This window comes from Aricia agestis, chromosome 1, assembly GCF_905147365.1.
Source record: "Aricia agestis chromosome 1, ilAriAges1.1, whole genome shotgun sequence".
Taxonomy (NCBI): domain Eukaryota; kingdom Metazoa; phylum Arthropoda; class Insecta; order Lepidoptera; family Lycaenidae; genus Aricia; species Aricia agestis.
The window spans coordinates 6,268,740-6,289,376 of record NC_056406.1 but is presented as its reverse complement, the minus strand read 5'-3'; the positions used below and the strand labels follow the sequence as shown (position 1 = coordinate 6,289,376).

The 20,637-nt window shown below is 38.9% G+C and overlaps 1 protein-coding gene across 2 annotated transcripts in view; it reads left to right on the top strand.

Moving 5' to 3' along the window:
- LOC121734366 (ubiquitin carboxyl-terminal hydrolase 20) overlaps positions 1-20,637 on the top strand; it is a 32,161-nt gene that overhangs the window by 6,542 nt on the left and 4,982 nt on the right. For both annotated transcript variants that reach the window (XM_042124939.1, XM_042124930.1), the window contains exons 6-17: positions 66-153; positions 738-830; positions 5,887-5,989; positions 6,416-6,500; positions 6,585-6,676; positions 6,858-6,954; positions 7,710-7,836; positions 8,456-8,581; positions 10,275-10,390; positions 12,012-12,190; positions 14,156-14,378; positions 19,337-19,450. In XM_042124939.1, coding sequence (XP_041980873.1) covers positions 66-153; positions 738-830; positions 5,887-5,989; positions 6,416-6,500; positions 6,585-6,676; positions 6,858-6,954; positions 7,710-7,836; positions 8,456-8,581; positions 10,275-10,390; positions 12,012-12,190; positions 14,156-14,378; positions 19,337-19,450 — 1,443 coding nt within the window. The remainder of the gene's footprint in view (positions 1-65; positions 154-737; positions 831-5,886; positions 5,990-6,415; positions 6,501-6,584; positions 6,677-6,857; positions 6,955-7,709; positions 7,837-8,455; positions 8,582-10,274; positions 10,391-12,011; positions 12,191-14,155; positions 14,379-19,336; positions 19,451-20,637) is intronic.

Genomic DNA, 20,637 nt, shown 5'->3' with positions numbered 1-20,637 from the left:
ACGTTTTACTGGTACTTATTTTTAGTATGTACCAGTAGTAGTTTAAATTTTTGTTTTTGTTTCAGAGCATACCAAAAATTAATGCAAGAAATGTGGCATATTAGAAGTAGAGGCTATGTTGTACCAAATGGCATATTGTACGGGATAAGAAATGTGAGTATCTTCATAGTATTAAAATTAATAATGAAACTAATACAATGGGCGAATAAAAGACTTGTAAGAAGTGAAATGTATAATTTATTTTTATCCTTTATGCACAATGTACCATCGAGGAAGTTGATTCCTATGCAATTGACAGACCAACGTTATTTGGTCGAATATGTCAATTCAATGTTAATTGTGATCTGTCAGCTGGGTCTGACGTAACGCAACCAAACTACTTAGGTCCCCGATTTGCATAGGAATCAACTTCTCTGATAGTACCTAAGATGCAGTGCAGCTTATGCAGTGGCGTAATTTAAAACTTATAAATAAACAAAATAAACTGCTAATCTTATAAGTAATTCATACTTTATTAATTATTACTAATACTATAAATATGAAAGTGTGTCACGTCCAAATCGCTGAACCGATTTTGATGAAATTTGTTATGGAGATACTTTGAGTCCCGGGAAAGGACATAGGATACTTTCTAACCTGGAAAGACGCACGGTTCCCGCGCGATAATTGAATTTTGGCGCAACAGAGTTGCGGGCGTCATCTAGTGCACATGCAATTTGTACCATTTCCTTTTCCAGGTGCACCCGATGTTCCGCGGCTACCAGCAGCACGACACCCAGGAGTTCCTGCGCTGCTTCCTCGACCAGCTGCACGAGGAACTCAAGGAGCCGGTAAATATACACTAAGAGCCAGTCCACAAGCCGCGTTGCATCGACGCAGCGCTGCCGTAGCGTTGTTTTACATACAAATAACCAAGGTGTTCACACAGCGCACTGCGTCATCAGCTGCAACGCATACATGACGGGCAGCAGCCCCCGAGACGAAGCGGGAGGGGGTGTTGACGTTAAGAATTCGTAATAACGCTGCGATGACGCAGAGCCCGTGTAACCGTCTATGCGTCAAACGGCAGCGCTGCGTCGACGCAAGACGTGTGGACTGGCTCTAATGTCTAAACCAAGAGACGAGCAATTTTATATTAACACACAATAAAATTTAGGGCCTGATCACGGAGCTAATACAGAGAGGAGGTGTGGTAATCAAATTTCCTTAAGAAACAACGCGTGACAATTTGCGGGGTGAGGGGGTGTCAAGCTCCGCCTACTTTTCCATATTTCACCTATCGTGTAAAAGTAAAACTACTAGCTTAGGTCGATGTTGATGTTACTACGTAGTTCAGCTATCTTACACTAGATGTCAAAATTCTTTAATATTATGGGACGTTCTCAGAACTTTAAAAAATGTATATTAATTATAATAAGGTCAATCATTAAAATTAGGGTTAGAATTTTGACCGAATTTTTAATGTAAAATAAGGAGACAAACGAGTAAACGGGTCACCTGGTGGAAAGCAACTTTCGTAGCCCATGAACACTCGCAACATCAAAAGAGCTGCAGGTGCGTTGCCGGCCTTTTAAGAGGTAATAGGGTAGGGAAGGGAATGGGGTGGGTACTAGGTAATAGGTAAGTACTCTTTTTTTTTTAATTTCATGAAAAAAAATTTAATCAATTACCTACGGCTGGCCAAATGTCAGCGCGCGTCAACATTAGCAAACAAAACTGTCATTGCGATACTTAACCGATTCAATGCGGCGCACATTTTTGAAGACTTTCAGTCGTGGCGGCACACAATTTTCTCGTGACATACGCCATAGAAGTAGATGACACGGCTACCGTGTCACCCGCCACGTTCAAAAAGGTTTATTGTTTAGTTGAGCCCAAACCATTAATGTTAACGGAAGGCTACGTTGTTTTGAGTTGACTTCGAGTAGTTTTACTAAGTGTTAACCTGAAAATGGCAGGTAAGCGATTTTTTTATTCAGATGTTGCAAACCTTATGTAGGTTTCAAAGTTAGAAAAATTAGTATACTAAATATAATCGGGGTTTCCGATGTAAATTATTATACATTCGTAGATAAATTTAAACAAGTTCGTTGTTAAGTTTTTTAACCGACTTCCAAAAAGGAGGACAGTCCCAGTAATAAAGTTCATAGGTACAAGTTTGCGGTAACAGCTAGTTAAAGATATTTTCGAAAGAAACAACTTAGATTAAAACAAAAATCGTTAGTGGATTAGTAATACTTTGATGTCAACGCATTACGTGGAAAATTAAGATGATTTTGTTGAGAGTAGAACCTTCTAAAGTGTAATTTGAGGGAGATACAATCGTTTTTGAAATGACACGGCTCACGTGTCATACGCCACACGTTAAAAACATGTATGACACGGCTACCGTGTCATCCGCACTGAATCGGTTAGTAAAATAATAATTCTGAATACAAATAGTTTCAAATAGTTATCATAGATGACGACAGATGGCGGTTTATAAGTAGTATAACGCTGAAAGTGTACTGACTTAAGCCCCGCCCACAATGATGACGTCAGGACCTAGTTGAAAATCACAGTGCACAGTTGCTTAGGCCAGCTCCTCTTCGTATGAGCTCTGTGGGCCTGATACATCACTTCCTGATATTAAGTGCCGAATAGGCTATCGAGCACATAAGTTGATGATGAAGAATCTGTCAATGTGATGATGGAGAATCTGTCAAAAAAGCTGTGAATAGCCTATTCTGCACTTTATCAGAAAGTGGTGAAACAGGCCCTTAGTGCCATGACTTTGAACGTTAATGTATAGGTTATATCTTTGCCGAGTAAATCGCATATGTAAAGGACATAATATTGTGCATTGTGTACGTAAATCCTGGTCTACATCTGTGCTAAATGTACATTGCAATTACTAATTAGTTAGTCACCGACCGCGGTTTCGGTTTCGGCCAGTTTCGGTCAAAAAATCTAGTTTCGGCCTTAGTTTCGGTTTCGGCCAAAATATAGACGAAATTTTCGGCCCGGCCGAAACTCGAGTGTTCGTGAGTTTTCGTGCGTCGCTCGCAGTAAACTTCGCAGTTGTTGCTTGCTCGCCGGCGAGGCCCCCGGACCACCGGCTCAGATCGCCACCGTCCATTTAATCGTGTTTTGAGGTTATGTTTTGGAAATTAGTGCCAAATCACTTAGTATTTAGTTTTTATAAGTATATACTTCGTTTTATTTTCATTACATTGTCTAAACTTATTCTTATCGAACATTATATTGTTAAATTTTATTTCTAAACGACATACGCACGTTTATTTATCATATGTAACTGTTAATGAATTACGTGCTATATTCTTATTTTATCTATTTTTTTTGCGTGTAAACTTTTTTTAAGTACTTAAAATTTTGTTTGACTATGAGATAATAGGATGATATAGCTTGCGAGATTTATGTATTCAATCATCTCGCCTCATTCTTTTCCTTTTACCACACGTTTTATTTATATTTAAAACTAGCTGTTGCCCGCGACTTCGTCCGCGTGGACTTCAGTTTATAGCGCGCGATGTCAACAAAATTGGTGTCAAAAGCTTTAATAAAAAAACCCTGGTACCCCTTAAATCAAAACAGCTGTGCAGTGTCAGTAGGGTTGCTGAGGATTCCTCTTCCGCTTCCTCATAATGAGGAAGACGGAAGTTCCGCAATATTTTGGGTTCCTCAACCGCACCGCGTATCGTAAAATTTTCTCGATAGAAAAAACTCACAAAAATGCATCTAACTTTGACGATTTTTTTCATATATTGCCAAAACCATGCATCAAACTGAGTTAATATTTTTACACATCTAATAAAAGTCTATCGCCAAGGGTTCGACCTAGCGGATTTTTAATATTCTTTATATTTTTAAAGATATTTAAGAAAAACCACATTAGAGCTTCACCGCTAAATTTTTCTCACCTCTCAGTCGCCAACAGTCGCGTTCGCGCGCGCCTGAGGAGAGGATGTACTTCTTTTTCCTTTACTCCGGATTGAAATATTTAATCCAAACCATGGGAAACAAACAAAAATGAAATAAACACACTAAAAGCAACCATTACAGGAGAAAACGGGAGCCGATGAACAATTGTAGAAGGTTTTTTAATTTAATATAAAATATGTTTATTTGTTTACGAATATGATAATATTATCATGACAAATAATTTGTCAAACCCATATGTAGCGGCCGCGCCGACGCCGACGTTACCGCATCCTCATAAATAAAAATAAAAAAATCCTCTTCCGCTATCGCTTCCTCAAAATTTAAGAGGAATTTATGAGGAATTTCACTGCGCATGCGCGTCGCGTATCCATCTTTTTTGTGTGCGTGTGTTGTGTATGTTACTGAACTCCTCCTTAGTCGCTGGACCGATTTTGATGATTCTTTATTGTGTGTGTTTTGAGAATGGTTTAGATTCATAGTTGGGTCCACTGGAAAATGCCCTTTTAATTCTTTTTTGTGTAATGTATGTACCTAGTTATGGATAGACAGGACAAAGACTTTTGGGATGGGTCCGCTAGTATTTATAATTTCCTATCATCCTCTTCCTTAACCGCTTCCTCTTCCGCTTCCTTAGCGGCATCCTCTTCCTCAAAAAATATCCTCTTCCTCATCCGCATCCTCTAAATTTGCGCGTGAAAATTCCTCTTCCTCCTCTTCCTCATAATCACTTTCTCAACAACCCTATTAGTGTGCATATAATATCTCAATTTTTTAAATTAATCTTTATATTTTATGCCGAATTTTTAAGCTTATTTAGCCCCCCAATTACACAACTACCCATAAACTATTTATCATTGATAGGTTTAAGGTTACGTCACTGCATAGATAAAGTACTGATTTAATAAGTAACGTAAAAAAGAAATAACAATCGAAAAAAATTGTCTATAAGATAATATCACATCTTATAGAACGGCTTCTGGGCAAGCGTTAGCGCGATGTAGAAGACGCACGGCGCCATCTATTTTGAATTTTATAACTAACTTAATTTGAACAAATTTACGCATTTTCACCTCCTTACAACGCTTTTTTCCAGTAAAAAAGTAGCCTATGTCCTTTCTCAGGCTTTAGACTATCTGCATACAAAAATTCATTACAATCGGTTCGGTAGTTTTGGCGTGAAAGCGAGACAGACAGACAGACAGACAGACAGAGATACTTTCGCATTTATAATATTAGTATAGATTAATCTTTAACTATACGCACGCGCAGTCTTACAGACCGTTCCTACCCTAGAATCTACGCTAGAATCTTATCTATCCCACTTCCCCGTAAGCTTCGCTCCTGCGGCCCTCAGTATCTTCAGGTCTAGTGGCAAAACGTATTTTGAAGCAAAGAAATGTGACGCAAGTTGCAGTTGCAACTTTGCTTTTTTGATTGATTGTGTTTCCAGTAGTACGTCGTTAATGTCTAAATAAAATGTCTTGAAATAAGTTCTGCTCTTCGTTTTAATACATTAAAAACTTGGAATCGGATAAAAAAACGGAATATGGTACTGAAAAGTTTCTAGGGAACAAATTCGAAATCTAATTGTTATTGTTTCGATTGTGTTATTGGCGATGTTATTAATAAACATAAATCATGGTAATACAAAAATGTTATTAATAAACGTAAAAAAACAATTAATTTCAGTAAATAATCGTAATTTTAAATATTTTATCAAGTTTCGGTTTCGATTTCGGCCGAAACTGAGAGTTGGGCCTAAAGTTCGGTTTCGGTTTCGGCTGAAAAATCAGTTTCGGCCGGACACTACAATTAGTAATAGGATTCGGTAGAATCAGAATTTATGAAACGGAAGCAAAAAAAAACACATCTTTCAGTATAGGCCTATTAAGTGACTTCGGTAAAAATCGTTTTTTTTAATAATATTTTTTTTCTGTTGTGTAGGTGTGGGACGCTTCGCCGGAGGACAAGCTGACGACGGAAGCGGACGGCGACCATCAGGAAGCCAACAACATCCTTGTCCGACGAAGAGCGGCGTCCTCGGGAGGTAAATAATAACTTTATCGACAAAAAAAGAAGTGCATATTCTTATCATGTCTTTAGTGCTAATTCACATAAAACTAGCATTCGTCAACGACCTTAGAATTACACTATATCAATATGTTTCAATGAATCCCATTTCCTTATACATAATTTTCATGAATGCAGTGCTGATTGCCACAGCATCCAGTAAAACTGGCTTTCATCAATGTAAATCCACCTTTAAAATTAATGTGAAAAAAAAAACATAAGCAAACGCAAAAGTACGTCTTGTTATCGCTTCAACAGATATAAAACATTTAATACATTCAAAGCTTAATACACAAATTTACACAATCACGAATAAGGACTAACTTATCGTATGTGATCAGACCATTTAGCCGAAATTTTTCGTTTCGAAAAGATTTTGGTTCATCCCCCTTGTCTGTTACAGCGAGCGACGCGCCGTTCTTCGCTCGCATGCGGCGGCCTTCGCCGGCACCGTCGTCATACAACGAACCACGGGATGGCTACCTCAGGTAATCAATTTACAATTTATATATATTTTTAACACTCTTGAAAAAATGAGTGTCGTGAAGTAACCTCTAGTAATGTGTGTTAAGGATGGAGGCTGCGCGTCACCGGCGGTCGGCGAGCTTCGCGGGCACTTCGCACGCCACGTACCACCTACCCGCGACCGCTGCCAATGGCACAGGTAACATTACATCGATTACCTCATCGACGTATGTCATCGACGTCCAGTAGTCTAATTTATTCGAAACCTTGCATACACATTATGAGGCAATAACAATGCAATAATTCTATTTTTTTTTTTTGGAAAAAAAGTTTGATATTTTTAGTTTTTTTAACTATTATTATTTGTATTATTATCCCAGCGGGGTCGGAGTCGGAGCTGTCGTCGTCGGAGCCGGACGAGCGGTACGAGACGGCGTCCAGCAACAGCGACTGCGCCTCGCCTACACCGGACCCGCCGTGAGTACTGCCTTATTGTAACACAGTGCTTTAACTGTCGCGGTCGCGAAACTTCTGTAGGGCAGTTGCCTGAGGTCGAGGAAGCTATTTTTCATATGCATAAACATAATAAACATGATAAAAAGCAAGTGTTGTCACGTGGTAGAGCCATGCATGAATGGGCCGGTTCGACCGGAGAAATACCACGGGCTCACAGAAAACCGGCGTGAAACAACGCTTGCGCTGTTTCGCCGAGTGAGTGAGTTTATCCAAGGCCCATTCCCCTACCCTGTTATTCCCTTCCCTACCCTTCCCTATTCCCTTCCTTAACCTCCCCTATTCCCTCTTAAAAGGCCGGCAACGCACCTGCAGCTCTTCTGATGTTGCGAGTGTCCATGGGCGACGTAAGTTGCTTTCCATCAGGTGACCCGTTTGCTCGTTTGCTCCCTTATTTCATAAAAAAAAAGTATTTGAAAAAAAAATAATTGGAATACTATCAGAGAAGTTGATTCCTATACAAATCGGGGACCTAAGTAGTTTGGTTGCGTTACGTCAAACCCAGCTGACAGATCACAATTAACATTGAATTGACATATTCGACCAAATAACGTTGATCTGTCAATTGCATAGGAATCAACTTCCTCGATGGTACATCAATTGTCAAGACTCAAGAGTGACAAGAACTCACACTCATCTAAAATTGCGGGTGTTCTGTTATTTATTTTCCTTTACCTTTTTTTATAAAAGCTGCTGTTTTAACAAACAATCTTGTTCAGGAAATCCACTCCATATGGTGGCAGCGGTGGTGGCGGCGACGGCGGGGCACCGCGGTACCGCAGCGTGGTGTCAGATGTATTCGACGGCAAGCTGCTCTCCTCCGTGCAGTGTCTCATATGCGACAGGGTAAGTGCTATTGACAAAATTTGAGGAATAAATCTTTAATAATAATAATATCTATGGACTGAAAAAGCCATTTCAGGCTCAGATCCGAAAAGCCGCTTAGGTTCTAGAATGACGTTTCGGTTAGTTTTCAAAAACGTGGATTACGTAGTACGTATGGATTGAATATTACCTAATTTAAAAAGTATGTCAGTACTTGGGAATACGAAGTGCTCCATGATAAAATCCACAAGTGCAGAAATTAGGACGACCTCTGTAGCTGCATAGGGTTAGTGCGTCGACACGCTTAAACTAAAAGTCGCGAGTTCGAATTCTGTGGATAAAAAAGTGTTCAATGTTTCTGAGTATTCATAATCAAGTAAGGCCGGCAACGCACCTGCAGTCCTTCTAGTGTTGCGACTGTCCATGGGCGACGGTAGGTGCTTTCCATCAGGTGACCCTTTTGCTCGTTTTCCGCTCATTTTATAAAAAGAAATTGGTTGTCTATAAAGTCGGTTTACGGAGGGTAGTTTAACGAGACAACTAGATCGCTCAACGGGACAATAACGTCATCTTTTTTGTGCATGCAGCCCGTAGTAACGAGTTATTAGACGTTTTCACTTAAAAAAAAATGTGTGTGCAGGTGTCGACGCGCGTGGAGACGTTCCAGGACTTGTCGCTGCCGATCCCGTCGCGCGAGCACCTCGCCGTGCTGCGCTGCCAGCAGCCCATACTCAACCACGCGCCCATGCCTAGCCAGGACTCCTGGGTAAGTTTATGCTATACCTAGATGACGCCTGCAACTCCGATGCGCCAAAAATTAATTATCGCGCATAAACCTTTTCGGGATAAAAGTATCCTATGTCCTTTTCCGGGACTCAACGTATCCCCATACCAAATTTCAACAAAATCGGTTCAGCAGTTTTGCACACTTTTATTTATTTATTTATTTATTCACCAACAGAATCACATTTAATAAAATACAAAACGATAATACAACTGAGTTTTTTATTCATGAAATGTGTTTCAATGGAGGGTGAAATACAACATTCTTTGCGACAATGGGATGAAATGAAATATTGTGAATGAAATGATAATTATTAATAACAATATTATGTTATGTATTATTACTAATATAAGACAAAGAAAAATAAAATTGAGAGAAAGAAACAATGACTTCTTATAAACTAAATAAAAAACAAAATTTTAACTCTTATCGGGAAATTTTACAATACATTTATAATATTGCATTTTGCATAATATTACTCATATGAAAATACTAGATGTCCCGCGCGGCTTCGCCCGCGTAAATTAGGAATTTTACGGAAACCGTCCATTTTCCCATAAAAAATAGCTTATGTCCCAACTCCTTTCACTTGGTCTACTCTATACAGTGTGTTACAAAAATAAGTGATAATACTTAAGGGTGTGTACATGTTCCTTGTAGAGAGTTCACTGTGAAAGTAGCAGCGCTGAAAGACCAAATTTTTTTTTCACTTTTGTATGGGCAAGGGCCCGAGCTTCACGAGTTTTCCCATACAAAAGTGAAAAAAAATTTTGGTCTTTCAGCGCTGCTACTTTCACAGTGAACTCACTACAAGGAACACGTACACACCCTAAAGTATTATCACTTATTTTTGTTACACCCTGTATATGTGCCAAATATTGCCATAAAAATTGCTCCAGTACTTCGTAATTTCTAATATTTCCCCCGTTTTTCCCACATTTTCCTGAGTTTCGTCAGTCGTATTAGTCTTAGCGTAATAACAATATATATAGCCTATAGTCTTACTCGATAAATGAGCTACCTAACACTGAAATAAGTTTTTAAATCGGACCTGTAATAACTCGCATACCACACCATTTTTAGTTGATACATTTCTCCGCTAGATGGCGCTGTCAGGGCGCTACATCGCGGTATCGCTTGTACGACAAATTTTTCATAAGTAATGTACTCTACGTGGCTTACTTTACAGACAAACAGACTACTTTCGCTGTTTAAAACTAGATGTTGCCCGCGACTAAATCGCGTTTGTTTTTGGAAATCTGCTCACTATAGCTGTAGTGACGCTGATTATAATAATTAATAAGTCTTTCTATAGTAGATAGGGGAGAGTGGAGACTGGAGACTGTGAGACTCGAGACACAAATCGTTTATGTTTGGTTTTGTTCGAATATCAAATCATGGTGGTTTGAAAAATATAAACCTATGACTGACTTCAATGCACTATGCAGACCAGTATACACTATGCACAAAGATTATTTTATTATTATTAGAATGATCATTAATTATTTTATGGGATCCTAATTTCTATTGTATTTGATTACATTGGATTTTTATCTAGGGAACGCGTAATTTGTGTAAGATTTCAATGAGATATCGTGATCTTCTCCTTTAATCCGGGATTGTAAGTGAGGTGCAAAAATAGTGACAATCTCGTTTAAAGTACGTTATGTGTCAGCTGTGGTGGGTGGTGTCGTGGCTGCGGTCGTGGTTCTACGGGCCGGTGGTGTCCCTGCAGGACTGCCTCGCCGCCTTCTTCAGCGCCGACGAGCTCAAGGGGGACAATATGTACAGGTAACACCACATTCTTATCTTGGCCACCGAAATGCTAATTACTCACATACGGTTTTACTCGATAGTTTCACTCCAAATCGAGCAAATAATATTACCGTGTGGACCGCAAAACTCAAAGCTCGAAGGCTCGTATCGCCGGCTCAATGGAATTTATTTCCTTCGAATTTACTCGACGCTAGCCGTCGAGCTTTACTCAAGCCATACCTACTTAAGCGTGTGAGTATTGCAGTCCACGCGATAATTTTTACTCGATTCGGAGTAAAACAATCGAGTAATGCTGAATGTGTGGACGAAACCCCGAGCCGTGGTTTTTACTCTACATGATTGCTCGATCGTGTAAAACCGTATGTATTATGTATGTAGGTACTTAGCAGAGCCAGTCCACAAGGCGCGTTGCGTTGTCGCAACGCAAATATTTTGACGCGTAGCGGGTGTTGCGCCATCGCAGCGTTATTACGAAGCAGTCTTAACGCCAACAAACCCTCCCGCTTCGCCTCGAGACGTCGACGCAACGCGCCGTGTGGGCTGGCTCTGAGGGTCAATTCAGATTTCAGACCGCAACGCGACGCGTATATGCATTTCTGAAGCTGCGCGTGCACTGGATCGGCATTTCTGCGCCTGAGACCGGAATTTATGCCGATGACGTCATCCGCAGCCGCGTCTATGGATCAATTTATATATTTAGTGCAGAGTCAAAGCGCATCGAAACAAAGTATCATAACTGAACATAGCAAATCCAACCTTAACTCCAAATCGTTAACGCACACATTTCATATATATACATTAATAACTAAATTGCCGATGCGGAATCCGAATACAGTGGACGCACCCCATCGGCATTTCGTAAATGACGACGCTCCGTACGCTCCGATTCCGATGCAGCGGACGCGCAGCTTATATTATATGTACTGAATTGACAGATTGGCATGACGTCTCACGCAATTAAATTCTGTCAATAATTTACGGTCGCGGAACATGTACGTCATGGACGATCGTCTTCGGCTACTTTAGTCGTGCCCGAATACGAGATTGCTATTTCGATCTAATTCGTTAGACGTTAATATTCCTTCGTTATAATAATAATCGGACGCCTCCGTGGTCTAGTAGTATAATAGAGCGCGGCTCTTGACTCAGAGGTCCTGGGTTCGATTCCCAGTTTGGTTCGAGTTTGGTTAGGACAATGCAGGCTGATCACCTGATTGTCTGACAAGTAAGAAGATCCATGCGTCGGATGGGCATGAAAAAGTCGGTCCTGCGCCTGATCTCTTGCCAGTCGTGTCGGTCATCCGTTCCGTCCGGGTTATGAGAGTAAAGAATTAGAGAGTGCTCTTGTGTACTGCGCACACACTTGAGCACTATAAATGCCCGCAACTCTGTTGCGTCAAAATTCGTTTATCGCGCGGGAACCGTTCATTTTCCGGGATAAAAAGTATCCTATGTCCTTTCCCGGGACTCTCAGTATCTCCATGCCAAATTTCAGCAAAATCTGTTCAGCGGTTTGAGCGTGAAGAAGTAACAGACAGACACACTTTCGCATTTATAGTATTAAGTATGGATTCCATACTGCTGATGGCGCACGCACTTTGCCACACTTACTATAATTGAAATGTTTGTCGCCCAGCTGTTCGCGGTGCAACAAGCTGCGCAACGGCGTGAAGCTGGCGGGCGTGCTGCGGCTGCCGGAGGTGCTGTGCGTCCATCTCAAGCGGTTCCGGCACGAGCTCATGTTCAGCGCGAAGGTCGCCGCGCGCGTCTCCTTTCCCATCTCGGACCTCAACATGGCGCCCTACCTCCACAAAGGTAACGCGAGATATACCGCTTGCTTAGACTAGGGTTACACACCCAGTCTGGCATCAGTTCAGTCCATCAGTCACAGACTGACGCCAGAATAAGGGCCGGAAAGTACATAAAAAATCGGCTATGTGCGAGTCGGACTCGCGCACGAAGGGTTCCGTACCATTATAGAGCAAAATTAGGCCTAAAATTGTATTTTTTGTATGGGAGCCCCCCTTAAGAGGATACCACAGCGGCTAGAGAAATGAAAAAAAAGTACGTGTACTATCTATAGCTGTCTCCCTTACCTCAAGCCTATACCGCAGAACGCGATAGAGACAACTGCAGAAAATCCAGAAAATCAACGATTCGTTGTCCCCTGATTCCTTCTCCAAAACTTAACCGATTTAAGTACTTTTTTCATTAAAGATTAAAAAAAGGCTTGAGCTGTGTTCCTATGTTTTGCTTTTTTTGTATAATCTATCCAAATCTGTTTCCTGGACGTTTGAACACAGTGGAAAATCTGGCCATTTTTTTGGGTTTTTGAACGTTCATATCTTATTTAATAATTAAATTATGAAAAAAAAGAAAACATAGGGACATTGTATTAGTGGCCGTAGATATTCAGGAAAAAAATTATAACTCTACTAGCATTATTCAGGGAGGAAACAGGGGACAACGTTTGTATGGAAAAAATGGCGGTGTGGAATCCTCTTAATTTTTTATTTTATTTTAATATTATTATTAAATATTAAATTACACGAATAACTAAGGTCTTTGAAAAAAATCCAAGTACCTATCTATTGCCATTATTGATTTAGAGCAAAAAAGGCCAAAAAAATTACGTTTGTTGTATGGGAGCCATATTTTGTGATAATTTCAACTCTCTAGCTATTACCGTTCTTGAGTTAGAGCCTGGAGACAGACGGACAGACATCGAAGTCTCAGTAATCGGGTCCCGTTTTTACCCTTTGGGTACGGAACCCTAATAAAAAAAGATCAGTCCGTCAATCACACGGTTACACGATCAATCTTTCAGTCTGATCCAAACTGATGCCGGACTGACCATGTTACCCTAGTCAGGGCCCCCGCTATCATATGTGCAATGTGTGCAATGCACACGGGCGCCATCCTCTAGGGGCGCCAAATCTCCATCTTTAGGGGTGCCAAAACCAAGGACCCAAAAAATTGCCTAAAGGGGCGCCAAAATCTTTTTTTTGCACACAGGCGCCAGTAGCCCTTACGGGGGCCCTGACCCTAGTCTTATATACAGTATGTGTGTCATCAGCGCTAAAGACATGTGCTTGGGCGTACCCAGGTTCTGGGCCAGGGGGGACAAATTACCCAGGTTCTGGTGCCAGGGGGGGAGGGGGCAAATTAGCCAGGTTCTGGGCCAGGGGGGCGGGGGGGGGGGGGGGGGCAAATCAAATTTTTCATAAGCTAGGTGTTTATAAAGAATAAAAAATTGATTATTTTTAGTTGTGAAAATATTGTATTGCAGACAAATGGCAAAAATTCGTTTTAAATTTTTAATTTTCATAGATAATAGTACTAGGTAATATACATAGTAGGGACGTCAACATGATCCAGGGGGGGATTAATAATAATGAACTATAGCTAAGAATACAGATCTCGATAATGTCAGCTTTTGAACAAAACAAACTAGATCAAAATCAGTCCACGTTTGGATGCTATGAGGACAGACACACACAGACAGACAGACTCGTCAAACTTATAACACCTCTTTTTTATCGGGGGTTAAAAAGATACGATCTAACAAAAACTTAACCATGACTACACAAAAATAATTATTCTTTGTCAACCTAATTTAAAATTAAAATAAAGTTAAAAATCCTTACTTACCGATTATTATTAATATTTATAGAACATTTCATATTATAATTTATAAAACCAAAGGCCATGAACTCTTGACCTTTGGTTTTAGTACACCTGGCTCCTAGTATCCCAACATCAAGTATTCCACCATTTCAGACTGCACGTCGAAGATAAGCCGGTACTCGCTGTGCGCGGTGATATGTCACGCGGGCACGGCGGGGGGCGGGCACTACACGTGCGTGGCGCGGGGCGGGGCGAGCGCGGCGCGGGGCGGCACGGGGGGCGGGGCGGACGACTGGTACCTGTTCGACGACGCCTCCGTCACGCCCCTGCCTGCACATCAGCTGCCCGCGTGCGAGGCATACGTGCTGTTCTATAGGTAATGTTTAAAAATTTGTATACAGTACCATTTTTTTTTTTTTTTTTTTTTTTTTTTATTTATTAGAGTCAACAAACAGTAACCAAAGTACATATTCCTTAAAAGAGTATACAAATCAATCTTATTAACTGTGGTACCAACAACGTTAACTACAAATTACTACAATAAATAATTAAAACAATGCACTCAGTAAAGGGGCAGATGTAGACAAAATATACAATAAATGAGAAGATAAACTATATATAACATATCCATACAAATCGTAATACAAAATATGATTTGTGATTTGTAGATTTGAAGAATTAAATGACAAGTACACAGTGTCTAAATTACTGTACTAGGTAGTTAAGCCTATACTTAGTAAGATAAAATATATCATAGTAAAACTAATATTACAGTAAATAGTAGGTAAGTAAGTAAGTAGTCGTTTCGCTTCTCTTGCACATGCGCAGCGCTTACACACACATACACATACATATATATATCATGTGTTGCCAACGAAATTCAGACAGGAATAGAGGGTTACTAGGGTGGTTTTTGCAATAGTTTAGAGATCTCTTTTTTATATTTTGCTTTCTTATTGTCAAAAATATCAACAGATACAAATCTTTTATTATATGTGTCAGCAAGTCTATAAAGTGGTGAACGCTTACCAATATTAGTACGACAAACTGCAGTAGAGAATGTTTGATGTGGCCTACGAGAATGAGTTGTGAGAGGTGTCCTATAACATATTTTATTATTTAGGGAAATGCAATCATAACGATTATGGCAAAGGTCAAAAAGGAGCATCAACTCAAGTTGGATTCGCCTAGATGTTAGTGGGAGAAGGTTGTGTGTCATTAACAGAATATTGTAAGGTTTTCGGGAACGACAACATCTATATTGCATTGAGCGGAGATATTTCTTTTGGACCATTTCAATTGCGTTACTATATTTTTTATAATATGGGTTCCAAATTGCAACAGCATATTCAAGTTGTGACCGAATGAGAGATTTATAGATATAAAGGTATGTTGAGGAGTGCACAAATTCTTTGCATGATCTCATTACGAAACCATACATTTTATATGACTTGCTTATAATGTCATTAATATGCAAATCTAAATGTAATTTACTGTCTAAAATTACTCCCAGGTCCCTTATGGAATCTACACGTTCTAAATTTTGATTGCATAACGTATAAATAAATTTGCTTATATTACGCTTTCTTGTAAAGGTTATGGATTTGCATTTGCTAATGCTAAGTGATAATTTATTTTTATTGCAATAATCAGAAAATCTATTAAGGTCTTCTTGGAGTCTTGTATGATCGTCGATATTTTGTATACGCATATATATTTTAAGGTCATCAGCATAGAGTAAAAATTTACAAAACCTAAAACAGAGACGTGCATCATTAATAAAAAGGACAAACAATAACGGGCCTAAAATAGATCCCTGGGGTACTCCAGATGTAACAGATACATAATCAGATTGAAATCCATTAATAATTATTTTTTGAGTGCGGTTAGTTATATAAGACTTAAACCATCGCCATAAATTTCCACGAATGCCATTAAAGGATAATTTTTCTAGCAGTATTTTATGATCAACTCTGTCAAAAGCTTTTCGAAAGTCCGTATAAACACTGTCTATTTGTATATTGTAATCCAGAGCTTCAATTAGATCTGATACATAGACCAGTAAATTTGTAGTTGTAGAACGCCGTAATACAAAACCGTGCTGCTCTTGCATTATGATTCTATGTAGTAGAGGATAGATATTATTATGAACTAGTCTTTCGAAAAGCTTTGACAGAGCTGGTAAAATTGAAATAGGTCTATAATTTTCTATGTTATTCCTGTTACCACCCTTAAAGACTGGGACAATTCTGGCCGTTTTCCATATAGTGGGAAATTTGCCTTCCTGTAGGCAAACATTAAATATAATATGAAGGGGTAGAAATATAGCTGATGCCGTTTCCTTAAAAAACAATGGAGGGATGCCATCAACACCCGCACCTTTATTAGGGTCCAAAGAGCGTAATTCCTTAAGTATTTCTCCCTGTGTTAACTTAATATTGCAGATTATAATATCAGAATCGTTATTATTATCATTGTTGCAACTATCATCTAAGTCTTCAGTAACATCGCTTGGTTCGAAAACTGATAGAAAAAAGTCTGAAAATAAATTGCATACTTGGTTTGGGTCACTAGTTGTTAAATCCTTATATGTCATGGTATTCGGTATATCTGCGTTACGTTTTAGGTTATTTATATATTTCCAGAAAAAGTTTATATTACTGTGAATATTAGATTCGACTTTATTTATATATTCCTTATAAGCTTTGTGCGATAAGTATTTAAATCTTTCCCTATACATGGAAAATATTCTATAGTCTGATATGTTTTTATATGTTTTCCATTTGATCCAGCTCTTTGATTTATTTTTGAAAATGTGTATGAGTGCTGGTGTGAACCATACAGGAAAGGTAGAATTCTTAATTATTTTAGAGGAAATATTTCTCTTAATCATAGAGTATAAATTATCATACAGTAAGGAAACTGCATCCTCAGATGTTTTGTGTTGAAAAAGTGTTACCCAATCAAATGACTCAATCTCTTTTCTAATTAGGGTGTAATCTGCTTTTGCATAATTGAATTGTTTTTTGGGAAGGACTCTCATGCTTTTTGTTATGGATTTTATTGGTATTAAAACCAAGAAAGGTGGGTGGTGTGGTACTGTTGGTACTAAAGGGACAGGTGGTATAGATGATGCCCCAGACTCAGAGATATTTGTGAGAAAGAGGTCTAATATTCTATCATTCTCATTTTTAAAAGTATTTACTTGCACACAGTTTAAGAGTGATATGAAGTTTATCATATAAGTGTCAGAAAGGCTATGACGATTATCTATTACAGGTTCCATATGGACATTCCCTTTTTTCCAACTTAAGGACGGTAAGTTAAAGTCACCTGCTACAATAAAAGAATCAACGTCAGACATTTGTAAACAGTTCTCTAAATAGTTTAGGTGACATTCATAAACTTGAGAAGCTATGGCTGGTGGTATATAAGTCGCACTAATGACCCAACACTTGTTGTTCATATTAATCTGAACCATGACATGGTCAACTAGATAATAAGGTGAGGAGGCAGCACAAGTGTTGGAGGCGTGCGGCGCGTGGAACCCGGCTGCGACTCGTCGCGATGCCGGGAGCTCGCGCCGCACCGCCACCAATACGCCGCCGCCGTCCTTGCGACGACATTTACCTAAATTTCTGTCACACCTGAATACTCTGTAGCGAGAATCGATATATTCATTATCTGAGATGTTGTCGTTCAGCCAGGTCTCGGTTAGAATAATTATGTCGTAGTTATGTGCTAATATATTCATATAAAGTACGTGCAGTTTGGTTTTAAGTCCACTACAATTCTGATAATATACAGAGAAAACGTTTGTATTATTCATAGTTGGGGTGCAGGGAAAATAAAAAATGCTAATAAGTACACTGTATTGTTTTCATAAACATGCACTTGTATTATGGTGTCACAATTCATAAGAACAATTTTATATGTTAATTTAGAAAAAAATACAAGATACAATAAGATATAAGTGATCATGTTAGTACACAGATGCAGTAGACATAATACTTTTGTTAAATTAGTATTGCAAGCAATGTTAGGATAGAATATTATATCACTGTAGTTTAAAGACACATAAATTTTAATAACCAATGTAGGAAGTATTGAGTTATTGTATTTGTAATCTTTGCATAAAGTTATATTATCATTAAATATTAGTTTTATTAATCCTGACTTACTGTGTGTAAAGTATATTATATTACATAATAATATGCAATTAACATGCAATGTCAAATAACCAAGGCCATAGCTATCATAATCTCGTGAGATTAAGTTTACTGTTTTATTATCGTTGTCAAGCACCCGCACATCATCCCACACCAAAATTTCTATGTTTCGAGCCAAGAATCCAGTCTTTCTCCTTATAATAATTAGAACAAGACTATACCCACGACTCGACTGGAAAAATATTTGTGGGCAAATGCACAGATGCCAAACACCAACCAGATAATACATGTATTTATAATTTTTAGGCCACAAAACTGATACAAAAACAAGTTTGCTAGTTAATTTTAATTTTAAAATAGTAGTACCTTTGCAGTTTTTTACAACCAATATTGATAACTCCACTCTTGACACATAACATCTCAAACATTGGCCACATATCAACAGTATCTTTGCCTGAAATAATGAAATCATTATAATATTATTATGACCTCCCTCATTTTGGCAAAAACTTGTACATGGCATCTTTGCCTGAAATAACAAAAGTACAACAACTATATTAATATTATATCTATAATTTTGGTAACAACTTGTACATAATGACCTCAAACATACAGACTTGACAGTTAAATATAATAATATAGCAAAATACATCTCTAAAAGACAGTTGGAACACAAATTATACATGTTTTTAATGTTAATGTGTATAATAACGCAATATTTGTATAAAATAATATACCATCGAGGTAATCATTTGGTCGGATCTGATAGTTTATCGTTTGATGTTAATTGTAATATTCTGTCGGCTGGATTTGACATAACGCGACCAAATTATGTAGGTCCCCCATCTGCCTAGGAAATAAAGGAATCAACTTCTCTGATTGTAGAGAATTTGGAATGCTTTTCTTTTCCTGCTGATTTTTTTTTTGTTCATTTTGATATCCGAGCTATGCTCATTGTCATCCTATTTCTTATAAGAAACTTATTTGTTATGAAAAAAAAGTGTTTTGTGTTTGATAATAGCAGCAAAAACGGCAACTAAAGACGAAAGCCTGTACAGTGAACCATATTCAAAAGTCCGCGGCGAGAAATATCATCTGATACAGATATCAATGAAATTACGGCTTTTACTATAAATTTCAATACAATATGATGATTTTTTTTCAGGAAAGTTAACCCCCAGATGACAGTCCTGAGGCAAAAGGCGGCGGAAATACTGAAATCGACCAGCTCCGAACCCAACGATATCAAGTTCTATATATCCAAGCAATGGTTAAACAAGTGAGTGCAACTTAGTAAACCACTCAAACCTCCTTACAACTACTACTGAGACTCGCTTTCCATCTGTCTGTCCGACAACAGGATGTATCTCGTGACCATCTATGACTCTTGTGTAATTTGGATTGATGGACTCGTTATTGCCTAAATTTAATCTGTTTAATTTAATTTTGCAAACGATAATTATAGGTAAGTAAGTATGTATTATTCCCCAAAGTCACCCCTGAATTTACTGACTAACGCGGTTACCCTTAAAATGTTTAAACAATGCATAAGTTATACAATGTTTTGTTCTTGTCTGTCACATTGTAACACGCGCTTCATAAAAAGGACTAAACACTGTATCTATTGCGTGTTTTTAATAGTAAGAAGGTTTATATTCTACTAAATAAATAAATAAATAGTTGACGCCCGCAACTTCGTTGCGCTAAAATTCGTTTATCGCATGGGAATCGTTCATTATTCCAGGATAAAAGTAAGTTTTATACGTGGGAGAGCCATGCTTCGGCACGAATGGGCCGGCTCGACCGGAGAAATACCACGTTCTCACAGAAAACCGGCGTGAAACAGCGCTTGCGCTGTGTTTCGCCGAGTGAGTGAGTTTACCGGAGGCCCAATCCCCTACCCTATTCCCTTCCCTACCCTCCCCTATTCCCTTCCCTTCCCTCCCCTATTCCCTTCCCTACCCTCCCCTATTCCCTTCCCTTACCTTCTCATCCCTACCCTCCCCATTACCCTATTCCCTCTTAAAAGGCCGGCAACGCACCTGCAGCTCTTCTGATGCTGCGAGTGTCCATGGGCGACGGAAGTTGCTTTCCATCAGGTGACCCGTTTGCTCGTTTGCCCCCTTATTCCATAAAAAAAAATGTCCTTTGCCGGGACTCATAGCATCTCCTTACCAAATTTCAGAAAAATCGGTTCAGAGGCTTAGGCGTGAAGAGGTGTAACAAAAAGACAGACAGACACACTTTTGTATTTATAATATTAGTATAAATTCTATATTTAGTAATGCTCAATAATAATAATAAAGGCCGGCAACCCACCTGCACCTCTTCTAATGTTGCGAGTGTCCATGGGCGACGGTAGTTCCATCAAGTAACCAGTTTGCTCGTTTGCCCCCTTATTTTATAAAAAATTGGATGTCTGTAAAGTCGGTTTAGAGAGGGTGATGTGACAACGTCAAATATTAG